This window comes from Petromyzon marinus, chromosome 64, assembly GCF_048934315.1.
Source record: "Petromyzon marinus isolate PM22_M1 ecotype Great Lakes invasive population chromosome 64, UKy_Petmar_22M1.pri1.0, whole genome shotgun sequence".
NCBI lineage: Eukaryota > Metazoa > Chordata > Hyperoartia > Petromyzontiformes > Petromyzontidae > Petromyzon > Petromyzon marinus.
The window spans coordinates 14,376,268-14,397,206 of NC_133730.1; the positions used below are offsets into that span (position 1 = coordinate 14,376,268).

At 43.1% G+C, this 20,939-nt stretch overlaps 1 protein-coding gene across 1 annotated transcript; it reads left to right on the plus strand.

Annotated features, from left to right (window-relative positions):
- Positions 1–4,907: 4,907 nt before the first annotated feature.
- On the plus strand, positions 4,908–20,493 carry LOC142906385 (anoctamin-5-like; the record flags this gene model as incomplete). The annotated part of the gene is made up of 14 exons (XM_076054042.1): positions 4,908–5,029; positions 5,473–5,607; positions 6,994–7,099; positions 7,855–7,915; positions 8,947–9,092; positions 9,759–9,833; positions 11,127–11,352; positions 12,744–12,910; positions 14,273–14,370; positions 15,234–15,364; positions 16,334–16,539; positions 17,224–17,429; positions 18,641–18,746; positions 20,001–20,493. Coding segments are annotated over 14 exons (2,166 nt in total), but the record flags the coding sequence as incomplete, so codon positions are not given.
- Between the last annotated feature and the right edge of the window lie 446 nt (positions 20,494–20,939).

Below are 20,939 nucleotides of genomic sequence, written 5' to 3' on the forward strand. Positions count from 1 at the left end.
GTGTAACTGGTATTGGCCAAACGTACCAATGCTGAAAAAATACATGCAAATTATTCAATTGGAATTAAACTAAGCAACTTCGTTCTCGACTGCAAAAAAACAGAACTTGGTAGGACCCTCCTTGAAAATAAAAATGTAAACTCATTGAGGTTTTCCTGGGTAAACTAGTACATCATCATAGCAATAAACAACTTGCATACAAATAGCAGATTAACTTATGTCCTGATACATGTATCATGAGCTTATGAATAAATATACATTTCATGCATAAGCTATTACATCTCTCATATTCGTGTGTGTGCTTGCCTTTGCGTGTAGGACACTGTCTACTTTTGCGATGGAGTCCGTCGGATCGATTTCATCCTCGCGTTCGATGATGAGGTCCATTCTCAGGACGCCATCAACAATCAGGTGAGAACGAGGAACCTACAAATAATGCTCCACCTTCCTGCACCCAGCATTATCACCCCTCCCCACGTGCAACACCACACGCCTCTAAACCTAGGTTTGACGCAGTGGTGCCAGCTCAGCTCTCTGACTGCTGAGTCACCCTGCCACCTCCATACGAGTCTTTAAATCCACAGTATACATCCTTTATCAAACTGTATCGTCAACTGCAGACCACGCTAGTCAATGAACGCTAGACTCCCATCACTCAACTCGCACATCCATACCCTGAACCATACGCCTCACTGCTTTGGCGAACAACAATCAATTATCGTTACGTATCACACTCCATCCACAACTCCTAAATAAATACACCACTTTCATATTGCAAACACCGACACCCAGACATAACTTACAGGATACATGTAATATCCACATTCTAACTGCCAAATGGAAAACTATTACAACAGTGCTGAAGTACCCAGTATGCATTCTCTGCAATATTGATGTTTTTGTTTATTTTGTTGCTATTGTACCCACGCACAATGGATCTATCTCCCTTGTAAAATAGCAAAGCAACTAGCTAAGTGAGACCATCCCTGTAACAAATAAGGTGAACTCAAACAGTTGATTGACAAAGAGCTGTGCAAATTTTTATTTTATTAAGGTCTGCTGAAGTGACACCGACTGAAGCAGTTCAGTGATGCTACTTTGCAGAGCCGTTCTCTGATTGATTCCCATGTGAGGCTCTACTCACTGTAAGAGTTCAAGAAGTTTCCTCACCTCTTGACTTGACTCCCACAGTGACACAACTGAGAACAATGTATAACACAGATGGTCAATTTTGTTTGACAGAAGAAGAGGACCGAATATCAGGCAAGCCTGATGAAGATGGGGCTAGATCTCGAGATTGAACCCAAGGAGGTAAGTTTCCTGCGTGTCTCTCTGCTATAGATGACAGACACTGTATACAAATAAAAAGGTGTTAGACTGTGATTGCTTCATAATATCACTGCTGGCATACATTCCTTGAGTAGGAGCGCTAAAGATCCCCGCTGGAGGGTATATGGCCTACTCTTCTATGCTTGCCAGACGTCTTGAAAGAGATAGCGAATACCCATACTTTACCCCACCATGCACAATCTTAAGATGGATTAATTGTGGCTTACCCATTTATACTGGAGGGTATAACAGTCTCCACCTTAATGTGGCATGCCAGCTATTTATACTGTAGTAATAAGTGTTCGATAACTGCACGTACATTATGCAATTTGCTTTTGGGTTGTGCCACACGTTGATCGGCACGAGGTGCTAACAACACGTGACACAAGCACGAAAATCCACGCGGCCGTGGACACTCTTCCAAATGAGACCATCCGGTTCCCTTGAACTCTCACCTGGTCAAACAAAGTCTAATAAATACAACTAAATGCACTCATCTAGAGTCTGACGATGAACTTCGTGCCATCCACTAGGAGTCGGTGAGCGGACGCACCACCTTTGTGAAAGTACACGCGCCATGGAACCCACTCACCACCTATGCCGAGATTCTACACATCCAGGCAAGATTCTGATGGTCATTGTAATGATGATCATGATGATGCCGATGATTGTGATGATGATTGTGGTGATGATTGTGATTATGATGGTGATAATGAATGTGATGACAATAATGTTTGTGAAGATTCATCATGGTTGTGATGATAATTGCGATGATCATGCATGTGATACAGAGTATGATGGTGAGGGTGATGATTGTGATGATTATAATTTATGACGTTCAACGATAATAATCGTAGCACTGACATTACGAGATATCGAGAGACGTAAATATACAAACGGATTAGAAAAACGTACATTTGGAAAAATATGCATATTAGCAACATATTGACTCTTTTTAGAAAAGTGAATGGGCTCGGGAAGGGCACGTTGCTTGAAGGGATGATGTCTGCTGGCCGAAAATGACATTGGAGTGGCAGCAGAAGGAGAGAACGTGCCCAAGATGATGTATATCATAGAGATGGCGAGATAAGATTGGCTCATGTGCGTGTGCTCATGACTGGGGATATTGGTGGGACAACTTGAAGAGTGGGTGGGATATGCAGCGGAGGCTTTTGGCATATTAATTGTTGCATTATAGGACTTGTTGTATTATAGGACTTGTTGTATTATAGGACTTGTATTATAGGACTTGTATAGAATGTTGTATTATAGGACTTGTTGTATTATAGGACTTGTTGTATTATAGGACTTGTTGTATTATAGGACTTGTTGTATTATAGGACTTGTTGTATTATAGGACTTGTTGTATTATAGGACTTGTATTATTATAGGACTTGTTGTATTATAGGACTTGTTGTATTATAGGACTTGTTGTATTATAGGACTTGTATTATTATAGGACTTGTTGTATTATTGGACTTGTATAGAATGTTGTATTATAGGACTTGTTGTATTATAGGACTTGTTGTATTATAGGACTTGTTGTATTATAGGACTTGTATTATAGGACTTGTTGTATTATAGGACTTGTTGTATTATTGGACTTGTATTATAGGACTTGTTGTATTATAGGACTTGTTGTATTATAGGAATTGTTGTATTATAGGACTTGTATTAAAGGACTTGTTGTATTATAGGACTTGTTGTATTATAGGACTTGTATAGAACGTTGTATTATAGGACTTGCTGTATTATAGGATTTGTTGTATTATAGGACTTGTTGTATTAAAGGACTTGTTGTATTATAGGACTTGTATAGATTGCAACAACTTGGGGAGACCTTCATCCATTCGTGGACTGATTTTGGCTGATGATGATTCCATGTGCTCGAGGCAAAGGGTTTAATACATTTAAAATCAAACAGGTGCCACTCAAGGAGAGCGACCTCCCCCAGGTGTCAGGCTCAGACAGTGGGCCTCTTCACTACCTGGGAAATATTCACCACCTGAAGCCGGGAGCCGTGCCCAAACAACCGGACTATTTCACGGCACCCTACCGGCGTTCGCAGCAGGACATCTATCCTATAAAGGATCATGACGTCCTCATCCCACCGGCCGTACGCAGCCAAATCGTACGTTTGTATCAATAATGCTGTATAAATAATGCCAGAATGAGGTGGTTTTTTTGCAAAAACAAGTTAATTTAATAGGGTTTTGTCGTGTTTTTATAATTTTAATTAAAGTTTTCAGCTCTGTATCGCAACTTGCGATCTCTGAGTGACATGTGGTTAGAAGTGTAAATCATTATGGTTTATTAAGAATGCCTGGATTTATGATTTATGGGTTGTGGTAATATGTGTCCCTGTAGAGAAAGCTACCAAATTTTTGGGATGCTTAACCAGGAGACATGGTGAGCTAGCAGCCCCACCCTTTGTAAGTCCTGCCCACATTATATAACCACGTCCCCTCAATCACTCTCCCCTGCACAACAAAAGAATGAAAGACTACTGTTGATATGGTTCTTGGTGAGCAGGTATCCTGTCGAGCCAATATTATGGGCATTTGGGGTTTTGATAGTATTGTATTCTGAATAAATTGCCTTTGTGCATGGGAAGCATGCATAAAATGTCTCCTTGAAATCTGGATATTGTACTTGCTGAAATCGGTACATATCTGCTTCAGTTTTTGGAGTGTTCTATGGACCTTTCCGAGTCGGGACTCAATAAGAGTTGTGGGCCCATTATAACTGTGTAGGCTGGTGGTGGTTGGAGAGGGGGAAACATTTCAGAGTGGAGTGAGTCAATAATAGCTTACCCACCCAGCCCTATGTTTCATGCATGTAATGTTTGTCATGTGTGTCATGTGTGCTCACACAGGTCCACTACATGCTGCAAAACCCCATGCCACAAGACAGCACGAACATATTAAATATCAACCAAATGATTGAAAATGGCTGCTATACTGCAGCCTATCCACTGCATGACGTAAGTTGTTGGGGGGGTAGGGGGTGGAGGGCACACTGACACCTTACGGGAGGCCTATGTACAACACCTGAATTGCACACCTGTTTAGGATGCTATTGCATAGTCTAAAGCTTACCACATACTTAACATTAGTGTCCCACAGAGATGCGCCGCATAGGTGTCCAGGTTCCCCAGCTCACTAAACACACCTCTGATTTGCATGGTTGACTACATACGGTGCAAAAGAAGTTCAATATCCATGCATTGGAAAGGACTCCACGAGCACTCTAGAGAGCCATTCTCAAGGGTATTTGGCCGACTATTTCACGTGGGACAGAAGTCTTTGGAAGAATTAGAAGTACCCACACTTCATCCCACAACACGTGAACAACCAATAGATTAACTGTGGGTGCACCCATTTACACTGCTTGCTGGGAAGAAGCAGCGTGATTAAGAAACGTGGTCATTGTTTTAACTGTCGTTCCCATGTCCAGTGCAGTGTGCAAGTGTGCAACACCATTACACCACAGCAGCGCCATGGCAGAGTTTTGGGGGGGTGGAGCTGGTAATTTGTGAATGTCCATGCAGTGTTTGTGACTAACAATTGCTTTCCCCATGTCAGAGTGAGTCTGTTCATCCCACCAAAAACCCGAACACGCTGGGCGACCGCAACACGCTGCGACGGGAGTGGGCGAGAGCCGGGCGCTCTTTCAAGGAGCAGCCTCTTGACCTTGTGCGGTAAGTTCATGCCCTATCCACTGCTGGATGAAGACTTCCCCAAGCCTTCGCCATCTCTCCCAGTCTCCTGATGCAACGATCCATGTGGCTCCTGCACACATGCTGATTTCATTACTTAAATCTCTGTGGTGCACATCCTCTCAGACGCATTCCTTCTCTTGACTGCCACATCATTCTTAGTCTCGACCACAGGCCATCGTACCTCTTAGGGACGTGCTCTGTCCAGAAAGGTCCTAAGGCTGGACTTGAATGCTAGCTGGGAGTTGATAGCACAGATGGCTGGGGAAATGGAGTTCCAGAATAGCATTTGCCCATGCCTTCCCTGCTCTTCACATTTCCCTCCAGCCCATGGTCCTTGCTTACATATTCGATAGCTACACCACTGGTGCCATGTGCGGTTGGTGATGTTTGCGCTGTGTGTGCGAGTGATGTTGTCGGCACAGGTCATACTTCGGGGAGCAAGTGGGGCTCTATTTTGCATGGCTCGGCTTCTACACAAAGATGCTGATCTTCGCTGCAATCGTCGGCCTGATCTCCTTTTTCTTTGGAGTATTCAGCAAGGACCGTGACATCACTAGGTACTGGCCCGACACATGCATACAGACAAATGCATACAAACACACACACACATACACTCATGTGTCAGATGTAGAACTCACACAGATCTCCTGTATAGCAATACAGACTGAACAATGAGTATCAGCAAGCACCTACTAAGGCTATACACAAGTACATATACACGTAAAGTACATATAGACATACATATACACTTATATACAATCCCATGGGATGCTGCCATGGTGTAATAGTTACATTTCTAGAATTGCAGTTTATAGATTTCCAGTGTGATCGCCTGGCATGGCAGCTGAAATAATGGCTAGGTTTCTTCAATTATCCCACATATGCTCAGCAGTATAAACGGAGACACCGCAGTTAGATGATTGGCAGTTCAGATGTGATGGGGTAAAATGTGGGTACTCCCACCGTGTCCAAGACGTCTGGCCATCATGGAGGAGTAGGCCAAATATCATCTCGATGGGCAATCTAGAGCATTCTTTAGTGGAGGACCTTCCACCAGCAGTGGCATGAGCAAGCAATTTCAGGGCCACATCTTTAACATTTCACTATTAAAGTACATATGCACATATATACAATCTCATACAGTTTATATACATATACAGTACAAATATAGTACATTCAATATATTGTATATGTATATATGTTCCAAATGTCTCTGTTTCTAAAAGTAAATCCAAAAAATCAAGCCTAGCTACAATATTTCGGACAATCCAGGGAAAATTAAACATTGTTTTGGATTGCTCAGAAAACATGACATCGCCCATTGTGACGTCACTCACGACGACACGTATCACGTGGCATCGGGTTTCGTCACTCTTGTTCACATGAATATATTGTACATTCTTACGAATTGTAAATAATCCGAAAATCAAAAGCAAAACATATTCAAATCCAAAATGTTTAAATGTGAAACGTATCCTTATAATACGACTTACACACATAGACTCTGTGGAGCTGCATGACGGACAGCGGGGAGCAAGTGCAGGAAATACATTGCTGTACTCTGTGTCTGGAGTCTTCGCTTCCCATATTCAACCCGTACTGACCAGTGTGGGATGACTAGAATTAAATAGCCCTCATGACCCACGAGGTGTGGGGAGGCCCTCAGCCAGAAGTGGATTGATAAAAGGGCTGTAAACACCCCTGGAAATCAATACATAGAGATGTTACACCACTGATATCAACGAAAATTATAATTAAACATCAGGAAATACATTTTACTTTGGAAAATGCTCGACGTTGGAACCCATAATTTAGTCTGACTTTGTTTAAAGGGAGGGTATGACACATTCAAAGGTGGCATGACCTTTAGACAAATTATATTTCTCATCCAAGTGTATTATGCCCATTAGTGTGTTTATGTTCGTGCGTGTCTATGTGTGCAGTGGAGAAATATGCAACAACACCATCGGAGGATCCCTGGTCATGTGTCCCCAGTGTGACCAAAAATGCACCTTTTGGAGGCTAAATGATACCTGCGAGACTGCGAAGGTATCACACAAATACACCATCGATGTTCCCTCTAAATAAGGATACTTATTGGTTATTGGTGATGTGCATCATTATCACAAAGCCAACTCACGTTGCTGAGATTGTATCATTAACATTAACCATGATCACTAGATTGCAGCACATCATGCTAAACACTATGCTGCCATTCGTGTGGGTGTTAAAAAAATATTATACTAATAATACACGTGTGATCATTCTGAGGGTAGTTAGTTATAGTTTTAGCAAATAGGGTATTTTAATGGACTAAGTCGATGGTTAGACAAATACATGAAAATGAATGCATCGTCACATCCCAGCGGGAGTGCAAAAGTTACTTTGAGTAAATCCGACACGATGTATTTCATGAGTATTTCTCCACGATCAATACAAGTGGACAAAGTATTTTGAAATCTGAATTTCAGTGCTAATTAGTTGACATGTCATGCCGAAATAATGATTATTCACTTTAAAGTGTCTGAAATGTATGTCCACAATCATGGAACTGCCCATTGCTTATTTTGCTCTTTCTGTCACATTTATACAGATTTGTTTGATACATGAATAGCACTATAATATCAGACATTGTAGAGCATTGTCATCTCCACAATTTAATGGATGTTTCATGAGTGATTAATCTATTTTAACTTAAAAATCAATCGATGCATCGTTACTTTCCTGCTGTTGATATTGAAAAGACGTGGATGCTAAGATTTAAGGTTTAATTGTGACTAACACCTCTGATTGTGCCGTTGCAGACTTCACACATGTATGAAAATCCAGTCACCATATTCTTCGCAGTTTTCATGGGACTTTGGGGTAAGTGATTCTAAGCATTGGCACACATTGTCCAGACACAGTGACAAGTATCAACATGTTTGCAATGATGATGAGCACATTTGGCCACGTACAGTGTTAAAGAAGTTCAACATACATACGTACAACCATATACAGTACCATCATGTCTTGCAATGTTCGTATGCAGTGATCCTGACAGTCCTATTATGAACCCACTGCTCAATGAGGGCACATTTGGACCATGACTTGTACACATTGTCCTACTCTTACGAATGATAACCGATAATCTTTAATGTCCACTGTGAAGCAGATGGTGTGTATTTTTGTGTAATTAATACACCGGCAATATTAATCAGGGCAGCCACATAATTTGAACCACGAACCTCTGCAACAAGCAACGAATGCGCTACCCCAAGGCGATTCCATGAAAAATACAAAGTGGCCAGGTGGCTCAGAGTTCAGAGTGCTGCGTTGCCGTCGCTGAGATTCTGTGTTGAAATGAAAGTGGCCACCTGCGATTAAACAAGTTTTTCAATTATAGCGAGATGATGGTCTCAACTCAATCACCGATATCTGCACAACAAATAGAAAAAATCCATAATGTTGAAGTTGCTTCTGTACTTAATTTGGCTACATTCCAGCTCTGAGAATAAAAATGTTAGCTTGACTATCACGTAACAAACGCTCCTCTCCGTGGCAAAGCAGTTGGGAAAGAGCTACCCCTACTATGTGGATTAGAGATCACAGAGGTAGCTCTGTGACATTCGCTTTTGTGTAACGTTTTGTAACACGAAGAGCAGCACTGCTCTGTTATAGATCCAAAAGAAATCTCAATCTCATGCCATGCCACTCATGGTGCAAGTGGGATAAAATTGTGGCAATGTACCAAAAAAAGCCAATAAAGGTATTTATGAAAGACAAAAAAAATACTAATGAAGTTACTTTGAACATTACATTAAACAGACTACATTAGGTAACTTTTGAACCCTTGAGCAATCGATAGTCAAATTACTTTTCAAAGTAAATCCTCCCCGTGTGGTGTGTCGCAACAGCCACGGTGTTCCTGGAATTTTGGAAGCGTCGCCAGGCATCGCTCGCATACCGCTGGGACCTGACGGCAGCGGCGGAGGAGGGAGACCCCATCCGGCCCGAGTACCTGGCTCGCTGCACGACCACGAAATGTAACATCATCACCATGGTAATGCTTTTTGCTGTCACCACGGCGACTACCTCATTGCACACACACACCTCTGTTTTGTACTGTTGCATGTGTAACTGTTCACTGTTTTCCTAGTTTTTCTTCTAACATATTTGTTGGCCTTTGCTCAATTTTGTTTTCCTCCCAATATTATCCCGATTGTACTATCGGAATCGTTATGAAACAATGTCCATTTGGAACTCTATGTTATGGAAAGGTTTGCTCAAGCAGATGTTACATAATTACTTCTAAGATCCCTTCAAGTGAACACACACTAGAGGGTGGCCCTTTCCCATCAGCCCTGCTACAAAGAAATGTTCATGATGGTCAAACTAATCTTTTTTTATTCTGAAAGGTGAAATTTGGCCAAATTAAGAAAAGAAACAAATGTAATATTGGTGACCAGGCTGATCGGCTTACTACTTAGTTTAATTGTAGGCAGCTGCCTGGATTCAAGCCAATGAATCTCAGCGCTGCCAGCTCAACTCTCAGACATCAGAACCATCAAATCCATTCCTTTATATCATCGCATGCTTAACTAGTAGTGGGGAAAACAAATAATGGTTCATCAGTCAACCTTAACGGCTCACACTAACATTGGTCACTCCTACAGACTAATCTATATACAAATGCTTTTCCGTCTATGTCCGTGCATTGTGAGTGCAGGAGGAGGAGCCTCATATGCCTAAGAGGATACTGAGGTTCCGTTACTGCCTCTCTGGGATCATGGTGTTGTTCTGGGTGAGTCCGCCAACTCAACAGCAACATTGAACCCCTTCTCCTGATCCAGTGAGCTATGGTCAAGTCACCTGCTATGTGCCTCATCTTGGAGGCGAAGCAGGTTTTGAGCCTGGGTACTGCACGAATCGGTAACCATCATGCACAAAATGGACTGTAGGCTGCTGCAGAGCTACCTTGTGGCCAACAGAGAACTGCATTCTCATGCTTCCATCCTTTACCAACCTGTACTGGTGTGCATGGTGAAGTATGGGAAAATAACCCTGACAACCTGCACAGGTTTGGGGAGGCCACCATCCAGCAGTGGATTCATATACGGGTTATACATATATATTTTTACTTGACCCAATCCCAACCTCCACACGCTGCTCCCCCAGTCAGAATCGCTCTCAAACTATGTTGTTCCTCCTGTGTGATCCATTGAGTGATTACAAGTGGGGGTATAGATACATGCATAATTATATAACTTACAGCCCTTTGTCAATCCAATCACCTGAAATATCTACTGCTGCCCCAAGGCAATGAATACCTCATGAGCCATATCATGTTATCCACCTGCTCCTGTCAACCTCGATTTGGGTTTCTCGAGACCAGTACTCGGCCTTAAGGCCAGATGAAAAACATGTCCTCAGCTCCTTGGCCTTGAGTGTGTGGCCTCAGTCCGAGGAGGTTTCTTAGAGGTACCGACCTTGACACTGGCCTCATACTAGCGCACCCAACCTTGAGTGACCTTGACACTGATTGTGGCCTAAAAAGCTGCCGCCTTGGCCTCACCTTGGCCTTGTAGCTTTTGGTCTCAACTTCACATCTGAACCTGGCTCGAGGTCTAGCAGGGCCAGGGATAGTAATTCCTTTCATAACATTGCATCATTTTCTACATTTGACCAAGTGACGTTACCATTACACGTTCATTGTGTGTGATGTTAGCGAAACAGCTCAGGTTCTGTTTAACATGTAAGCTTTTCGCGACCAATATCATCCATAATATTTTTTTTTGGGTTAGATCGCGTAAATATATGCCATGAAACCCACCACCACCCGACACAGCCAATTAGTAAAGTTGTTCACGTAAACAGAACATGCCAATTCGTTACTAGTACAGCAAATCCACAATATCTACAATCTGAGTACGACGTTTTGCCAGTCATTTGGTTCTGCAGTAGACAAACGAACTGGCACCTCCTGAGTCACACCAGGCTAGCTTGGCACAGCTAACTCACGGCTTGGTTATACAGTGGAAAAGAGCTACAAGACTGTAAATCTCACCCACCTCTGTGTTTCTTGTGTTACTGGCAGATCCTCCTGATTCTTGCTGCAATTTTGGGTGTGGTTGTTTACCGCCTGTCCATCTTTGGCATACTCTCCTCGAGTATCCCCAATCATGTGACCAAGATCAAGGTGATCGGTGCCCTACTCACACCTGATATGGTTACCACCATCACGGCCTCCATCCTCAACATCGTAATCATATTACTACTCAACAAAGGTTACGACAAGCTGGCCCTCGTCCTCACTGATCTGGGTAGGTGTCATCACCATCACGGTTTGCATATGTTTATTTTATTATACGCCACCAGAGAACACATGTAAATTTGAAGATTGGATAAATGTTGTGCATGGTAAATATTGTCGCTGTAAAATGTCATCATGATTTTAACCTTGCACCATGAGGCCATGAATAGCAGCATCAGTGCATCATCCAATCACTTGTTCAACTACTGCCTGTTTTTGTCAGAACTCTGTTAAATTTTTCCTCCAGTTTCATTCCGATTGGGCTATCAGAATCGTGTCTTGAGATGAAGTATCCAATGGGATCTCTTGTAGACCAGTGCAACCCTTAATGTCATGAAATGGCCCTTGAAGTGAGCTACCTCTGAGACCCTTCATTCAAGTGAACTCTGGTTCACACATTAGAGGGAAGCACTTTTCAATCCACACTGCTACGGAATATAATGTTAATCTCGTAACAGTCAAATTGCTCATTCTCACAACTAAAATTTCACCAAATTAAGTGATGAACCAAATGGTGTATGTTACAGATGTAATGCCATCATTAGTAATAGTCCTGAAGCCATTAATTTACTGCACTTGAGAACACATGTTACCAGAGGTCGCTGCCTGGATTTAAACCCAGGATCTCAATGGTGCCAACTTAGCGCTCTGATTTCACCTCTCGATCCATTGAATCACTGAATGTAATTGTGGGCTGACCCTCACTGCTGCATTGCTACCTTCTAGCCAGCAAACAGCTCTCTGCTTGTGTTGGTCATGTTGCCCGCTACTGAGCCCTTTATTAGTAATTTATCCTGCTGAAGCCTGCACCCCCTCTGAAAGGTGACCCATGATAATTAGCGCTGTCCTCCAGACAGTCTCGTCCCTTCACCTGATGAAGGCCGCTTGTGTTGTGGCCGAAGCGTCGTGAGAATATTATTGTGTTATTTTATTTTATCAATTTATTATTTTATTCTCATTCTACGTGACTTTACCGAAAGAACCAAAGAAAATGAATCCTTGCAGTCACGAAAGCTTTAAATCGAAATTTAATACACCTTAAAGATATTTGAAAATCAAGTGCACTGGCTTTCAGACATCATACGGACAGTGTAAATGGCTTAATTGCAAATGGAGACTGAAGGACACTCCACAGGGTGAATGTGGTGAACAACACCTGGTAAACAACTTGTCCACTGTCACTCATTCCCCAGCAACATCTTTGAAATTCACTTTTGATCTTCAAATTCATTTTAATGGATATCAAAGCACGTCACATTGTGAAATGTTGCTATTCCTCAATGCGGCATCATTATCAGTGGCTTTTCGTAGCCTGTGTGCCAGAAACTATGTAAGTAACATCAAAACCGATTGCCCTGTTTGATGTCTGTGTTCCTGTGTGCCTTTGTATCATACCCACAGAGATGCCCAAGACGCAAGGAGAATATGAGTATCGGCTGACGTTCAAGAAATTCTTATTTCAGTTCGTCAACTTCTACTCGGCGTCTTTCTACATTGCATTTTTCAAAGGGAAATTCATCGGCTTCCCCGGAAGCTACACTTACTTTGGAAAATGGAGAATCGAGGAGGTGTGTAGATCTGAGGGGTTGGCCCTGTCTTTTCTATGCTGTTTGTACAACATTTTTATGTTTTACTTTTGTAGTTGATATTTTTCCCAACAATTGTCTTCACACCATGCTGTTGGTGAAATGTCGAAATAAGGACTCTTTCTTTTGGAACTCTAAAAGGCCTCATTGTCTTCACACCTGGTCACCAGCTCTAGCATTAACACAGTCTCCGGAGTAAAAAAGTTTTCGAAACCAGACTTGAGAGAGCACGAGGTCACCACGAGCAGAACACGTGTTAGACTGATGCAATTGGTAACCCAGTTAACTTGAGGGTGTTAGTTTATCACATACTTTGCAAGTACTACCCTTGTGGTCTCTCATTGGACATTTTCAATTATATACCGTATTTATCAAACGCCATTTATTTAAAATTATATATTTGATCATCCTTAAAAATGTACAGTATTTCAGACCCCCTCAAGGATATATTTAGCCACTACCTATGACTCACTGTGGCGCAGTGGAGCACGTTGTGTTAGAGAACGGCCCCGTAATATATCAAGAACCAATTCTGGAGTAAGGAATTAAGCAGCATTGCGTTGTGCACACGTTAAATCAATGTCATTAAGACAGTGTTAATGACACGTAGTTTAACATTTACATAATTGCCATTCAGAGTCACCCTGAGTATTTGCAGTCTATGCTCGGAAGAAAGTCCATTGCCCAAAATGTGCCCCTGTTGCTCATGTTTCTGTTTGAAGGCAGACTTGTTGACACATGAGATGATTATTATGAGTATATTTGGTGTTATATTAAGGTGCCTACTTCTTCTGCTGCAGATTTGCAGAAAATCGTCACGAGGGCGATTCATTGATTGATATCCTCTCAAAAACAATACACATAAAGGATAAAGAATAGAGCTTATTATTTAAGTGCCTCTGTGTTTTCTACCAACTTAATTTCATGTTTTACGATTATTATATTTACTAGACGATGCTCTGGAATTAAACTCACCTGATACTAAACACCAACTGCAGTATGCATGTTGTGTGTTGAACTTATTTTGCACCGTACACAGTCTGCATCGGATGTGTGGGGGAAGGACAACAAACAAAACATTATCAGATGCGCCACCATTTTCTTTATTTAAAATACATGAGGGGGAGGGGGAAAGTGTTTCTTATAATCTGGAGAATATTGATATTCTTAATCACTGTCCCCTCTAACATATGGAGCCGTCACTTTTGCAGTGTGCAATTGACTGAAGAGAAGAATGTGAGAGAATCATTAGAAATGATGTGTGGTATCCATATATGTATTACCCAATATTTCATATCTTCAGTGTTTAACCTGAATCTATTCTCCACCCCATCCCCCCTCCAGTGTCCCCCAAACGGCTGTCTCTTTGAACTGACTTCTCAACTCACTGTCATCATGGTAGTGAAGCAGATGGTTGGCAATTTTCAGGAGGTCATCATCCCGTAAGTATCGCATGAACACATGAAAGCTGTGAAGTCTGATTACGGCGTTTCCTCGTGTAACGCGGTAGATGCGTTCCTGAAAATTTCCGCCTGAAGTAAAAAACGCGCAAAGCAAGGAATTACTGAGTTAATCACATTTTCACAGTACATTCAACCTGCAGTCATTCCAAAGTGGGATAAACAACTCAGGCTAGGCTGCCGTGTTACTGTATCATTCGGCATCCTGTATCAAACTGCTCAGCCGCGCAACTCAAGACAGTCGTTCATCGTCGACTGCTCAGGAAAGCATTATAATGGCCGCGTTCAGCGTTTTAACAGTGTGCATTCAACATTATAATGGACACGTTCCACGTTGTGTGAAAAGTTTTCCCAAATATAAGAACCATGTTACAATGCAAATGTGTTGTGTGAAAACGCATTCAGCGAAAAGTCGGGTCGACAGCTTATTAGCAGTGTGCACTGGTTAAGCAGTGAACACCAGTCAAGTGGACAAAGTTCACCTCGTTAGTATCATGCGATATTCCGATCAGACGCTTCGTACATAGTTTCATAATATTAGACAAGCAACTCCCATGACTGAAAGAGTGTAGTGGATTGACAACGGGCTAAATGAAAAACAGCTACTACTTAGGTTTTAGCAGTTGTTTTGTACAGCTCTCTGACATGTTTTGTGTCATACCGCATATTGTTTGGCATGTCTTGACGTTTCGCTCCACGTGCTTGGGATATTCACATGATACAACCTGAAAACGCAGTGGAAAGCTATGAAATAGCAAACCTAGTGTTGATGAACAAATGGATATGCACGTGTGTAAGGGGGTCTCTGTGTCTGCACATGCGTACCTCCCTCCACAATTCCCCAGATGGTTCAGCAATTGGTGGGCCCAGCGTCGGGCCAAGCTAAGGCCTGAGGCTGTCTACACGCGCTGGGAGCAAGACATGGACCTACAGCCCCAGAGCCCACTTGGACTCTTTGATGAATACCTCGAGATGGGTACAATGAGCTCAGAGGATCACACTATGGAGTCAACGCGTTTTACTTTATTATAAAAAAAACACACAATTGGGTATCATTTGACTATATAGGCATGTGTGTACGGCCCCTGTGTATCTGTCGGACATTGTTGTGGGAGGGAAATTACCCACACTTCGGGTTGTTGAAGGCAGGGAGCACAGATGTAAGAGCTTAGATGTACAATACAACAATGTAATTTGCTGCACTGTCCTATGCTGCTCACAACCCCACAATAACTATTGCATGGTCACCCATCCAACCAATTTTCAGGCTCAGCTCTCCTTAACTTCTGGGATCTGATTAAATCTGACGCATACTGGGTGATTTGGCCATAGGCACCAATCTATGGATATACTGTAACACAATTGTCTTTGAGCATGCGTGTATGTGCATATGTACGGAGTTAAGTTTTAGAAACAATAGGAGCACATATTTGCTCCTCTTGTCTGCTAACCAATGCAGCTACATTGGTCAGCTTGGGTTGACGTTTCTCCCCCTTACTATTTATTTAAAACTCTTGTGCATCATGTCCACTGTGGTTAACTGCTGTGATTTGTTGGCATTTCAGCCACAGTGCATATGCCTAAAAATGTGTGGTACGGTTAATGGAGTCCTCAATACAGGATGTGATCTAGTTATTATAGCCACCTAGTGGTGGAAAATGGTGCAAAAGAAACCCAGGTGAACCAGAGCTGAGCATTAAAGATGGTAGTGGCTGGTCGCATCTCAGTGGCCAATGTAATGGACACGATAATTTGTGAACAAATGATACGAAAATGTGATCATATTTTGGGGTCTCCTTTGACTAAAACACATTCAATGCATTGAAAACATGTTTTGTTTGCTTAAAGTAATCACAACATAACAGCATTAAGAGTGTGTGTCTATATCCTGTTTCACTCATTATCCTATCCTTGCCCCCCTACCCATTCTCAAAATATACCCCAGTTATCCAATTCGGGTTTGTCACTCTCTTCGTGGCATCATTTCCACTTGCGCCATTGCTCGCACTGCTGAACAACATCATCGAAGTGCGGGTCGACGCGTGGAAGCTCGTAACAAAGATGAGGAGGCCTGTGGTTTCGCGAGCAAGAGGAATTGGAGCCTGGGCCGACATTCTGAGTATCATTGCCACCCTCTCTGTAATCACCAATGTAAGTCGCCAGATTGTCCGCTCGCTTTCTCGCTCAACATAACATGTCATGTTAGCCGTGTGGGTTCTTTTTACCATACTTCACCATTCTGGTCATGGCAGGTTTTTTGAAGAGGTGTAGTGGGGGACCAGGAGCGGTTCGGGTATCACTTGTCACTGATGTTAGTCGTAGCTGGAAGTCAATTGCATGTGTGCTGAATTCAAAGTGCAGTGCACGAATCACTGCACCACCGCTCCTATCCACTCTCTCCCAAAATCGCAAAAGGTAAAGCCTTGCAATTGCTTGCTCATGTCACTGCTGGCAGAAGGGCCTCAACTAAAGGTAGCTCTAGAGAACCCCTCTACACGGTATTTGGCCTACTCTTCCATGATGACCAGACATGTTGTAAGTTGTGGAATTACCTGCGCTAAAACAGTGATGAACCCATTTATATTGCTAATTGGACAGAGGTGGGGGAGATTTAAGAAAATGATCCATTGCTTCAACTGTTGTGTCAGGAGACTGAACTGACGACTGCCAGATTGCAAGTCCTTATATGGTAACCATTTCACTCTGGCAGCAACCCCCCAAATTGTATTTGTGAAAATTAATGTAATTGCCAAGGTAAGATGTTCAGAAGCCTTGGTCAAATCATTGCATGCTAAGTGACCGCTATCGCTGTGCCTCCGTATGCTAATTCCACAGTCATGCATCTTGGCGTTCACAACGGACATCATCCCACGCCTGGTGTATTATTATGGATACTCAGCAGAGTATGGCACAGGTTCGCCTACAATGCATGGGTACACGGAGGACAGCTTTTCAATTTTCAAGATCAGCGACTTCAAGGAGCAAAATTATCCCAACATCCTGCCAGCCTGGTTTGATCCGGCAATCCACACAACCTGCAGGTTTGTGCCATTCAGTGTCATGCCCAGCTATCGGGGGTGCCGTCCCTGCGAATGTGATGCACTGATGTCTGGGTGTGTTGTCCAGGTAGATGCGACATCCTTCTGGGTGTGGCGTCCTCCTGGCTCCGCCCCTTCCTGATTAGGCTCGTTCTCTTCCTCTTTTCACTCCGTGACTTTCCTTTTAAGACCCACACTTCCCCTAGGCCCCACCTCTGTTTATGCCCTGCCCCTTACCGTGGACACAGGGTTTGGCTTAGTTGGGTAGTAAGGGGTTGTGGTAGGGTTGGGGGAAGAGTGTGCATGGTGGGTGGGGACAGTAAAGGGGGTGGGGGGGGAATTGGAGGGGGGGAGCAGTGGGTACGGGTGGGATGGCTTCACAACCAAAGTCCCACTTAGAGAAATATAATAATAGATTGATATAAATTCTAGCTCATTGTTACCTTGCTAAAGAGTAATGTTATTTATTTATCTATCGATCCACGACTGCTTAATTGAGTCTCAAGATCCCTTTGCAGGCAGACCGTGCATTGGGATTCCAGTTTAAGGTGGTTTTATGCATGTGGGATGCAATAAGAGGTCCTGGAGAACCCATGATATTGAAATGAAGCTTAAAGGTTCACACAGACATGAAACCACTTGGTCTACAGCCATCTTCTGGTCACCTCAGCACAGATAGTTAAGAAATTGATGCGATCTACCAACCCTTTTCTCTAACGTTTTTGAATTGCTGGCATACACAACTATAATCAATATAACCATATTGATCGATATTTAATATAACCTTACTTGACTATGATCAAATCACCACGAATACAGCTGATCTTAGATTCCGGAAGTCAAGCCGGCTTGAGCCTTGTTCATGCTTAGATTGATGATCACCATGCACAATGCAGGTGCAGTAGGCGACTGTGGAGCTAGGTTGTCAGCAGTGGGTAGTTCAGCAAAATTAAAAGTTGTGCTATATTGCTCTCCCATTATCTGTACTCCCTGCCTTCACCAACCTGGCATGGACCAGCGTGAACCATTGTCAAAAGAGCCCCCACAAGCTGCACGTTGTGGGAAGGCCCTCTTTCAGAAGCGGAATTTTTTTAAGGGCTGTGAACGCATTTACCGTTTGTGCACAACCATACTTGTTCAATTTAGCGCCAACTCTACTTTCTAGGCACTTTGCTCAATATAGTCCATGCGTGCTTGTGGTTGTACGTGTGTAGGTATCCAGGTTATCGCTACCCGCCGGATCATCCCCAAGCCTACTCCGTCACCAAGCAGTACTGGCAAGTACTGACGGCAAAGCTGGCCTTCGTCATTGCCATGCAGGTACACATCAACATGCACACACAGACACACACACATTCATAAACCCATTGAAAGATAAAGGTACAGCCCTCCAATTACTTGCTCATGTCACTGATGGCAAAAGCGCTCCTGCTATAGGGAGCTCAAGAGAGACCCTTAAGATGTATTTTTACTGCTCTTCCACACTGGTCAGACGTCTTGGGAAGATGTGGGAGTTCCCACACTGGACAGAACCAAACTCAGCCGACCAATTGACTGGATGTATTCCATTTACACTGCTAGGTGGATAGAGGCAGTGGAATGTAAAAAAAAACTTTCACCATTGTTTACACTCCCACGACCAAAGATCAATTCACACCCGTGACCTCTGGATTGCAAGTCTAGTGTGCAAAGCCTTACACTACTGCACCATCGTATAGACTCATCTGTGAGCAGTTGTTAAGGTCAGCAGAGCAAACCGTGATCATTGTCAATGGGTCATTACAGATAATGCCAGTAATGCTATTACACCTCACAATTGCACAGTATTTCTGAGATCACAAATAATAGTGGTAATACAATACTTTCATCATGCAGCAGACGATTCATGTTGTTGATGCAATTTGTCACACGTAAGCATGTGTGCTTGTGGGAAGGGGAGCGGCTGCGTTGTTGTTTGTGAACTGCGCTACCAATCCTGTGTGACCGGAGTACTATTTCTGGCCACAGCCAACAACAGTGGAAAATATTAGAACCAGTGTTGAGCTTCCTTTAAGTTGATTCTGTCTTAAAATTAGTACTTGATGAAGTGTGTGAAAATCATCACTGGCGAGATAAACGTGCACACCACCCCCACAGGCACTGTGCGAACCTTCATAGATGCACTTGTCTCAGTCTGTGAAAGGCTACACAGGGAATCTTTGTAGTGGTGACATGGCCGAGTGTAAGTGTTTGCTGATTGTTGCGGTAATTTGCGGCTGCCCAGGTGAATACGGTGGGTGCATTAACTGCACATCATAAATGTTGCCTGCTGCATAGTGAACGTAAAAAATCCATTAAGTAATTCAAAAAAAGTGCCTCGGTATAATTTGCCAAATGTTCAAAAATTACTCAAATGACTTAATTTAATTTGGGAAAAACGACGTAACAATATAATATCCCTAGGCTGCAGGTCCCCGGAATAGTTGACCTGAGATGTAAAGCACTTTGAGATGCTGCCATATTATATTTAGTAAGCACCCTTTACATGCAAATCCTGAAACTGAAAATCCTTTACCTGTGTGTGGACGTGTGCAGCACGTGGTGTTACTCACGAAGGCCTGCATTGCATACATCATCCCGGACACGCCATCCCATGTGCGCGCCTGCATGCGCCGCGAGCGCTTCGTCGTACAGACGATTCTGCAGCAGGCAGAGCTGGGCCGTCTCCGTAACACCCTCCTCACCGATGCCCCCAGCTCACCGCCATCGCCTCAATTCCACGTTGAGGATGAGCAGGCAGAGATGGGCCTGCTTCGCTGCTCACTGCATAAGGAGTCTCCTGGCGTATTGCACCCACCCCAGCGGTGCCACATGGAGAATGAGCAGGCAGAAAAGACTGGTGACGACTCACTGCTGAAGGGATCCGAGGAGGAATCAAGCAGCGAGGATTCGTCAACTGTCTTCTACAGCATATAAATCTACTCAGACTTTTAAAGGAGGCTGCTATCCTAACGCTGTTTGCTTGTGGACAAGGACATTGCAGTCGAGGACTATCTGTATATATATTAATAAATAGTTTATGATTTAACATGTCTCAATCATCTCATGTCTTTTCATACGAATCACGATGTGAATGAGGAAAACTAGAAATTATTGTTATTTTGTAAATATTTTTTTATTTTGGTTTAACACGTAGGCTTTCGGGCCCAATATCATCCATAGAGGTGTTTTTTGGGTTAGATCGCGTACATATATAAACGTGTCGTTAAAACCCGCCACCACTCGATACAGCCAACTAGTAAGGGTTGTCACGGAAACAGAACAAGCCAATTCGTCACTGGTACTTTGGAGAGCCAAGCCACAACATTTATAATCGGAGTACGACGTTTTGCCAGTAATTACAACTAGCTTCATCAGGCGACAGCCAGATTTGTGACACTCTCGCGCAAAGTGGGGGGGGGGGGGGAGATTACCGAGTCAACGTACATTATGCATGTGCATAATGAGAGCATTTTGATCTTGTCCTTCCTGTCT